Source organism: Helobdella robusta (assembly GCF_000326865.2).
Source record: "Helobdella robusta unplaced genomic scaffold HELROscaffold_46, whole genome shotgun sequence".
NCBI lineage: Eukaryota > Metazoa > Annelida > Clitellata > Rhynchobdellida > Glossiphoniidae > Helobdella > Helobdella robusta.
In genome coordinates, this window is record NW_008705138.1 from 1,087,059 (window position 1) to 1,097,861 (window position 10,803).

A 10,803-nucleotide genomic window follows, 5' to 3' on the forward strand; every position below is an offset into this window, starting at 1 on the left:
AAGAGTCATAACGGGTTAATTAGCTTATTCTTATTTTTCTTTCTAATGCCTTATCCTTTCAGGACATTGGCGACCATCACCTTCCACAAAACCCGATCATTATCACTTTGTAGTAGTTGAAATGTGGTGATATTCAACAAGTGAAACAAGGACTTCACAAATGTTGTTCGTTGCTAACCGTGATCTCTTTTCCCTACAATCTTTTCAGTAGTTGTTAGATTTTCTATTCTTTCCTTCTGTATGATGTGACCTAAAAACTTTAACTCTCTTTTCATAACCAGACTGCTTGAATACATCCTCATTCAAAGCATGAGTGGTCTAATTTTTATAATTCTTCTCTAAATCACATCTCAGCAGCGTTAATCTTTTTTTCCATTTCTTTAAAAATTGTCCAGAACTCAGAGCCGTAAGTTAGCACAGGAAAAATGTAACATCCTAACAGTTTTAATTTTGTTGATATTCTGATTTTACTGTTGGTGAAGATGTTTTTCATTTTAGAATATGCATATCTCGCAGTAGCTATCCTTCTTTTGATATCCATATTACATATACAACCTGAGGTAATCAGATTTCAGAGATAATTGAAGCTGTTAACTTGTTTTACCTGTTTACCATTAATGATTATGAAGCAGATCGGGGCGGTTTTACTTTTACTGATAACTATACACTCTGTTTTGTTGTTGTTAATTTGCAAGCCTTTCCATTCATTTTCAAAAACCAATTTGGAAACAATTGTTTACAGTTTTTCCATTTGAATCTGCTATAAGAGCTGTATCATCAGCTTATCTTACATTGTTTATATTCACGCCTCCAATAAGTATTCCAGGTAGATCTATTTTTCTCATTATGATCTAACTATAAAGATTGTACAGATCTAAAGACAATACACAGCCTTACCTAACACCTTTCTTTATTTCGACAAAGCTAGTCATCTGGTTACCAACTTTTATCATCGCTGCTCTTTGGTCCATAGAGGTTTTTGACAACTCTCGACACAATCCTCGACAAAATCACATTGGACATTTGAAATTTCAGATCTGATTTTGCTTTGTGATCTCATCATAAGAATTCTCAAGAGAAATTTTGTAGGATGACTCATCAAGCTGATTGTTCGATGTAGTTCACATTCCGTTGCAATAGGTATTTTAGGCAATGCAATAAATATTCACTTGGATAGAACTTCAGGAATTTCGCCGTTGTTATAAATCTCATTCAAAATTTCTGTTATTTTTTTCATGCCAAATTAATCAAGGCATTTAACTTCTTCAACAACTATCTCACCTGGACCTGACGCTTTATTTGATTTCATTTTGGAAAAAGCGGCATAAACTTCAGATCTAATTAACTGTGGTTCTTTTGTCTTTTTTAACAGGAGGCTTTTCACCAAAGACATCATAAAAAAGATAACGTTTCCTATATTTCAAATATATATTATAACAAATTTATAATACAACACAGTCTTTTGTTATAACAGCCAAATGGGTCATATGACCCAAAAAAAAACAAAATACATTTAAAAAATAAATACACAATATATGTAATGATTATTGTTATTTTTCATTACAAAATTATTTCATTATTATTAGAAACAGCATTCTCCACTTAAATTTACACTACAAACTTCACAAACAGCCTTTTTACATTTATAACATAATGCCAGTTTTATTGACTTTACAATTTTTTTCATTTGACAACATAATCTTTTTTCTAAAATTTTATTATGAAGTGAAATATTTGTAGATTATTGTATTGTTTTTTGCTAGCAGAGTTCTTTTATAAGCTCAAAAAGAAATGTTTACCTGGGTATACAACTGTTCTTATTTCTTGATAAAAAAATTCAAAAATTTATTCCTACCATAACCAGTAAAATAGTTCCAAATTAAAAAATCATCTGCCTAGCTATTGATTCCACCATATCTTCTCCAACTTATGATTGCAAAACGATATACTTTCAGACATTATTTTATTATTTTCATCAATCATACTTCCTTTGTGCATTGATGACATGAGAACATTTTTTAGATTGAAATTTTAATGAATAAATTATCTGATTCACATTCAAAAAATAATAAATAATTCCTCTCAGTAGGATTTTCAATAAAATTTTTTTATTTCGCATTGTACCTACCACCAAAGTTTTTTAAGCTGATAACACTTGAAGTAAAACCTTAGCACTCCACTCATAAGTTGTTTGCATAGAATAATAATGAAGACCTTCAAATTTGGCTCCGTCTCAAATTAATATTCCTGATCATTGGAAGCATTTCGTTTTTTTAAAATAAATTGTTGGAATGTGCAAAATAAAATGAAATGAAATCATTATTATTAAATAAATTTTTTAAAAGTTTTAAATATTAAATAGTAGTTTAAAACTAATAAAATTATCTTTAAAAAATGTTAATCATTAAGTATGATGCCAAATATATCTAAGGTCATGTATTAAAATACAGATTAAATTGAAATAAAATAGTTAGGCTGTGCAGTTTCTAACACTAATATAAAAACAAAATTATCCTTTCCTTTTCCTATTTTCATTTTTTAGTTGCATTTCTATTTCTTACTGCTTAAATCTTATTCAAAAAATTTGTTGTTAATATACGTTAAAATGGCTGTTTACTCCTTAGCTCAAAGAATAAAAATGGTTGACCTAATAACCAGAATTACTAACACCAAAGATGCTGCTAAGTGAGCAAAAGAGCTAGCAGCCACAAGGACATATCATTGTCTAGCAGACATGATGTGTGCAAAATGCACAACAGCAGCCAGAATTTGTGGCAATGCGCCAAACAAAAATTTTAAAGAATGAATGGTACATGCAATGCTCATTTATCATCATACCTTGATGAATTTATGTGGTTGCGTACCATTGCAGATAGTAAAAAAGTTTCAGAAAGCTTTGGAACTTATTAGTCATTATTACCCAGTTTAAAATAATGACACTTTATTTTTTATTTTGTTCTACAATTAATTATTTTCATTATTCGATATTACATCCATGTTCATTTTTTTATGTAAATTTAATGTGCAAATGAAATTATAAATTTTTCACAGGTTTATAACATTTTTTAAAATAAAAAATAATGATATTTTATTGAAATATCATTTTTATGAGATCAAAATGATATATCTGAAGTCAACTCACAAGAGGCACTATACAAATTCTGCAATGCAATTAAAATATCATTTTTACGTAAAATGATTAAATTTAAAGAATACAATTCTCTTGGTCACGAATATTAATTAAGGGCGGAGTCAAATTAAAAGGTGTTTAAGATTATTTTATGGATTGCTAAGGTTTTACTAATTTGACAAACATAATACTTAGCTTAGAGACCAATCAAAGTCACTAAATTGACCATAATAAATAAATTAATGATTAAAATATGTAGTTCTTAACCTTAAAGAAGCATAACTTAAAAATTAAAAACTTAGTATTTATGTTATGCAAACTACAGCAAACTACTTTGTTTGGCAGTTATAAGGTATATTTATTAATTAGTCGGCTGTTCTAGTGTTATGCATGATGCTATAGCTGTAAAAAAAAATTTAATTCAATGTTTAAATTATTAAAAGTTGAAAAAAAACTAACATAGCCCTCTCTAAAGAAAGTCTAACTAAAAAACTAATGAGGTTTTTTGAACTTCTAATCTACTAATCTAAACTTTAGATTAGATTTAGATTTAAATTAATTTAATAATTAATTAATTAATTTAAATTAACTTTAGACTCTCTCTAAACCAAACTAAGTAAGGCCTAAAAAAGCTAATGAAAAAAAGCATAATTATCTGCGATGGACATAAAACTTAACGTTTGCCAGTAATTTTAACAGACCTGCAAAATGTTGATTAAAATCTCTTTTTTCCAGTTTATAACAAATCTAAACTTTAGAAAACGCGCCGACAGCATTACAACACAAAAACGGAACAGACGCAGTTCTATTCAAAACAACAATGACGGCGACATCATCTCTTAATTTTATGGATGGCCAAACTTGGTTTAGTTTAGTTAATTTTATTTCATAAAGAAATATATATATAATATATAAAAAAAATAACATAACTAGATTAATTTTGTAACAAAAAATTAAAGCGTGGGATTTGAATAAAAAACATCCAACTCCGGCCCCTCAAAAATTCCAACTCCAGTTAAAAATTTCCGACTCAAGAATTCCGACTCCAAGAAAAGTTTTTAAACTTTTGCATAATAATTTTACCTTACAATCACTACTAAACCAAAAAATCAATTAATGTGGTGGTGGACTTAGAATCAGTCAACTTAGAGGCGAATTTAGAAAACCGGAAAACCATGCACCCTATCGTGAGCAATATGTGTGACATTTGTATTTATATATATTCAGTATCTTTGGACTATAATAAAATATAAACGGAGATATCGTAACGCACACTTGTGTTGAATTGAATTTATATTAAATTAAACATATAAAACATCACATGGCGCAGTCGACAATCGTTTAAATATAGTACAAATAAACGTTTAAACGATAGTATAAGTTTTAACAATAAAATAATGACGTTTTTAAAGGTTTTGAACCGCCTCCGGCGTTGAAGTTCCATCAAGGCAATGTTGATGGAAGCTGGAAAGTATGGATACAGAGATTTGAGCTATTTCTTCTTGCTTCTCGATCGGACCAGCTTCCAGAAAAGGTACAAGTTGCGATGTTTCTGAGTTGGATTGGTGATGAGGGACTTCACATTTCAACACATTCACTTTTGACCGGCCAGAGGACAAGGATAGAATAATTGCAGTAAAAGAGAAATTTGAAGAGTATTGCTCGTCACGTAAAAACGTTGTTTTTGAAAGGTACCAGTTTTGAAAAACCTCACAAGCCACAAATGAGCCAGTAAATTCATTTGTAACCACGCTATATCTCCGAGCCAAATCATGTGAATTTGGTGAACAGGAAGAGTCATTGATTCGTGAGAGTAGTTTTGGGTTGTGCAGATGCACTTCTTCAGGAAAGATTGTTGAGAGAACCAGAAGTGTCTCTCACAAAGGCACTTCAGTTATGCAAAACTGCTGAGGTTACTCAAGTCAAGAACATTTAAAAACCATAAAAAGTGTCGAGTTACTAGCAACAATAAACTCTGTGAGGTTTGGCAAAAAAAAAGACCAAAATAATGACAAAATGAACAAACATGGCTGTGGAAGATGCGGCACAATTCATCCTATAAAACAATGTCCAGCATTTGGAAAACAATGTTACAGATGTTTAAAACAAAACCATTTTGGTAAGATGTGTAAAACCCCCAACTTGTCAAACAAAGGAAGAAATAAAAGTTTTAAAAAATCTACAGACAACCATACACGTTTAGCATCGCCATCATCTAGATCATCAATTTGTGCAGTTGAGGAAGATATAAACAGCTTCGTCATTGTTAAATTAGCCATACATAGTTGCACTGCAAATCAAGAAAATTGTTGGTGGAAAGAACTATATCTAAATGGCATGAAAGTCAGATGCAAATTAGACACAGGTGCTGAAGTCAACGTCATGTCAAAAACAGTTTTTGAACAACTTCCTAAAAGACCAAAGCTAACAAAGACCAACACAGTTCTTAAACCTTATGGCAGTGGAAAACTTCAGCCTCTAGGATCATCATTTGTTGAAACAATAATTAAAGGTAAGAAAACGTTTCTAGAATTTTATATCATTAATAGCAATGCCCCAACAACAATAATAGAGCTGCCATCATGCAGCAAACTAAATTTTCTACAATTTCCAAAAGTCGTAGATGCAAGAGATAATATAGTTTACAAACAGCAACAACAAAAAAGTATTATGATCGTAAATCGAAACCTCTTCCAAGTTTACACAAAGGAGATGTGGTACGTATGAATCACAATGAATCATGGAATCGTGAAATTGTTCGTTTTAAACATCAAGCTTCAAGATCATACATTGTTGACACAGAGAATGGTTTAACTTTAAGACGGAACCGAAGAGATCTCATCTACACTAAAGAAGATCCACCTATATGCGCACCACCAGTGGATGATAGCACAGATCATTTTCCACCATTAGAAACAACACAACCACAAAGGTTGGAATTCACCCTCAGTGCAACAGTCCAACAGGTGACACCATACAGTCTTCCCAAGAATCCATCCTGAGGACACGGAGTAGTCGTTCATCAAAACTCCCTATGTGTATTAAATAAAAACAATAAAATTGAACTTTTAAAAGGGGAGATGTGACGTTTGTATCTATATATATTCAGTATCTTTGGACAATAATAAAATATAAACGGAGATATCGTAATGCGCACTTGTGTTGAATAAAATTTATATTAAATAAAACATCACAATATGTTTATAAAATAAAGTCAGTATAATTCTTTTTTTTACAAAAAAACAGCGTTTTACATAAAAAGTCGACCAAAAAATGAGTGATAAGCAAAAAAAGTCAGCTTTATAAAATAAATTTATATGCAAATATTTATTAAAATTAGATTTTAGAGCTAAAAATTAATCTTATTTAACATAACTTTGTAATCAAAATTACTTATTCAAATTTATTTACCAAAAAACTAACTCAATCACTAAATTCTACTGTACGAATACAATAAATATACAATTTTCTGATATCTGATAACAAGCAACAGATCAGCGTGACCAAAAACAACTCAATCTCATATTTATATCTATTGTTTTAAAACTTTGACGTTCATTGCTGCAGACTCCATTGTGATAACTTAAATGATTCCGCAGATTAAAGATTTCCGATAGATTAATACAACTGCATCAAACGCTAAATTTGTTAACATTTTATTTGAATGCCAACAGTAGTGGAAACACTAAACAAATCAAAGTAATTACATAAATCATATTTGCGACTCCTAACCTCGATTGAAATCTCTCTCCCGCAGTACCTTATATAATATATAGCCTCTACGGTAGATTTTTGTAATCAAAAGATATATCTTTTTACAATCCTCTATGGTTTACAATCCAAAGTCAACAATTGTTAGGATAATAAATAATTAGCACAATTTAATTATACTTGCGGTTATGCAAATATCGTTAAATGCATTTGCCCATTTTGCATTAATCAATTTTTTTAGTAAAATTTTCAACAAACCGAAGCTGCGTTAATTTGTACTTAATAATTATGTGCGTCATTCTAGGTTTATCAATCAATCAATCAATCATTCAATCGATCGATGATCAATCAATTAGCTTGTAAAGGGCTATTTCCGCGATGTTCAACAGCGCTCCTCAATGAATTTTACAAACAGATGGGTCTTGAGATTCGCTCTGAACTTCGTAAGTGATGGAAAAGTAGTCAGAGAAGTAGGTAGAGAGTTCCAGAAAAAAGAGCCAAAAAGGCAAAAACATATTTAGCAAAAGCGTGTTTAACACGAGTTAAGAAAAAGCGAGAACATGAAGACGACCGTAAACCGGGGCGTTTAGGTTCAATTAATATATCTAATAAGTACTTAGGAAATAATTTAATTAAAACTTATACATAAATGTGCAAATTTTAAAAATTATTCTATATTTTATAGGTAGCCAGTGCAAGAGAACAAGATATGGAGATATATGAGAAAAGAAAAGGGCGCGAGCAACTAGACGAGCAGCAGAGTTGAAAGCTTTACTTGAAGGTTAGAGTGTAGAATCAGGAAGACCATAGTAGAGTGAGTTACAATAATCAATCCTAGATAAGACTAACAAAGTAACAAGAAGGAAAAGAGTAGCATCATCATAAAAAGGCAAAAGTTTTTTATTCTACGTAGATGAAAGTAAGAATTTCTAGCAACACTATTAATCTGAGAAGAAAGAGACATAATAAAATCAAAGATAAAGCCTAGACTATGAAACTTGTGAGAAACATCAAGAGTTTTAGAATCAGGTATAAATAAATATAAGAATCATTAGCATATAGTTGACTAGAGAAAGAAAAGTTTGTTAGTACAAACTTATGCTACTAACAAGACACTTTGTTGTGAGTTAAAATAAATAAAACAAACACAATTCAGGCGTAATAAAATATTATCTTTATTCCCACGTGAATCTCGAACCGTTTCGTTTACAAGCTCTCAGGAAAAAGTGGAGAAATCGAGAGAGAAGCAAAGACATAAAAATTAACATAAATTAAGTACCATTGAAATTGCAATAATTTTTAATAATAATTTATATGTGAGATAGTTTATAAATGAATGTTTGATCCCTACAATACTCCCTCACAAAAGGCGGAGCCGTTTAAAAATAAAAATATTCATTTCGTTTGTTGAATGTTATTCGCCTACCTTTTCTGGAGTGTTGGGTTGTTGGTTCGGATTTGGTTGATGTCGGTCTTGTTTTTTGTGTTGTTGTTGCGCCTGATGTTGTTGTTGCTGTTTCTGGTGTTTCAGTAGATTTTGTGTCTGATGTTGCTGGTTTTGTTGAATCTGTTGTAGAAAGTTTGTTGTTCGTTGTCGAACTATTCTCGTTGTTTATTCTGGTTTTAGTTGTTGGAGGTAATGATAAACAAGCTGGCTTTAATCGATCAATTGACACATTTTGAAAATTTCCTGGTAACAATTCAATTTTAAAGTATTTTTCGTTACGTTCAATCACTTTGAAAGGACCTGTATATGGTGCTTCCAGTGGACGACGTACTCGATCTATTCTTAACCATACGTGACTACTGTTTGAAAGGTCATTTGGTACGTAAGCTTTTGGGGTAGAGTGATGTTGATTGTTAGTTGTTAGGTAGTCATTAAGTTTAAACATTTCTTTTGCTAGTTGTTTGATTTGACTAGATGTTATATCTTCATTTGAATCTGGGAATAAAAATCGACTTGGTAATAATAAGTTGGTTCCTGTTACTGCTATTGCTGGAGATATTCCATTTTCATCTGGTATGTTTCTAAGTCCTAAAAAAACGACAGCTAATGCATCTAACCAGTTTTGTTTACAACAACTAATTGCTGTTTTCAAGGTACGATGTTGACGTTCTATTTTTCCGTTGGCTTGTGGATGATAACTGGTTGTGCGCAGACGGTAAAATCTAATTATTTTCGATAGTTCGTGAAATAATTCGCTCTCAAATTGTGTACCTCGGTCTGTTACAACATAAAGAGAGACACCGAATCGAGCGATCCAAATGTTCAAGAAAGTTGTAGCAACTGTTGAAGCTGATATTTCTGTCATTGGCGCTGCTTTTATCCAACCAGTTGTTCTGTCAATGCATGTGAGTAAATATCTGAATGGACTTGAATAGGTTTTCATTTCCTTGCTTGACCGCGGATGTAAATCGCGGATCTTCACCGCGGATGTAAATGACGTCTGCAATGTATTCGGATATTATTGAAAGATATCGTTTTTGAACGTCTGACTTTAATGGTGTTTTCTTTTTGTAGGCAGCGCATAATGGTTTGTGATCTGTAAATAGAGTTACATTTCTTCCTTCAAATTAACTCACATCTAAAAAAATTCACAATAGAATTAAGTACTGAAAAACGACTTGTGTTCCTCGACTGCTTAATTGAAGAAAAAAAGATGAACAGTTGATAACAAAAGTTTATGTCAAACCTTCTATGCATCAACAAACACTAAAAAAACATTAAACAAATAATATAATAGTTTCGACCATACTCTTCAATTATTTTCTCAATATCGTGAACCGACACCTGCTACTGCAGTCGAAAACAAATCAGCAGACGTCCCAGTGCCCAAGCGATATGAATATCGTTCTACGTCTTTCTAGTTTTCGACCAGATAATACACAACTATTAACTTCACGTCGTAAATTCAAAGTCATCACGTCACTTGCTACCTTAATTAATAACTGCTAAATTTAATAACTGCTAACTGTTTATTTCAATTTTTATTGCGTAATTTTAATTTTGGTTTTGATTTTTAATTTTTAATCAATAACTGCTAAACTGTTTTATTTTATTATATTACTTATTTCAATAACAGAATTTTAATTTTTGTTTTAATTTTTTACTTATCCTAATTATTTATTAATTTCAATAATAAAATTTTAATATTTACATTCACTTTTATACCAACCTTCAACTTTTATTATCTTCCCGCCACTAAACATTTGTTATTACTGTATATTTATTTTATATTTTTACAATTCATTGCTTCATTTCTTTTTTTGTAAATTATACTTTTTTTAAAATTGTGTTAATACTTAAATTATAATTTAATTAATGATATTTCGCAATACTAGGCTCTTAAGAGGGCTATTTGCCGAAAAAACGTTGTAAGCCTAGAATCAGAATGACACACAAAATTAATGAGTACGAATTAACACAGCTTCGAGTTGTGTTACTAAAAATTGATTAACGAAAAACCTGCAAAAGTATTTAATGATATTTGCATATATATATATATATATATATATATATATATATATTTATATATATATATATTAGGAAGAAGACCAAGTTCTATACAGTTGTTCAAAAAATCCACCGACGATTCAGCATTAACAAGTTTTATGGTTGATTTTCTAATATTTTGAACTAGTTCTTTACAATTAAGTCTATTCAAAATGTTGAAATTCATTTTATAATCGTTTATGATTTTAATTGTTAAAATTAATCAAGCAAGATCCCATTTTTATAATCGTTTATTTTTTTTTTTTTTATATTATTATTAAAGTTATGCATATAGATCTATTTCGACGTAAAGTCATCATCAGTGCAATATATTTTTTAAATATATTTATATAAATATATATATATATGTATGTATATTTATATATATATATATATGTTGGATTAAGAGTGTCAGAAATGCAATTATTGAAGAAAATCACACCAACTTCCAATTTAACATTTCAATTTT

General features: G+C 30.3%; 1 protein-coding gene across 1 annotated transcript; it reads left to right on the top strand.

Moving 5' to 3' along the window:
- Positions 1 to 2,605: 2,605 nt before the first annotated feature.
- Positions 2,606 to 7,607, top strand: HELRODRAFT_178210 (hypothetical protein; the record flags this gene model as incomplete). The annotated part of the gene is made up of 6 exons (XM_009026335.1): positions 2,606 to 2,685; positions 4,569 to 4,664; positions 5,350 to 5,642; positions 5,933 to 6,096; positions 7,198 to 7,311; positions 7,527 to 7,607. The coding sequence occupies 6 exons, from the start codon at positions 2,606 to 2,608 to the stop codon at positions 7,605 to 7,607; spliced, it is 828 nt and encodes a 275-aa protein (XP_009024583.1).
- Positions 7,608 to 10,803: the final 3,196 nt, after the last annotated feature.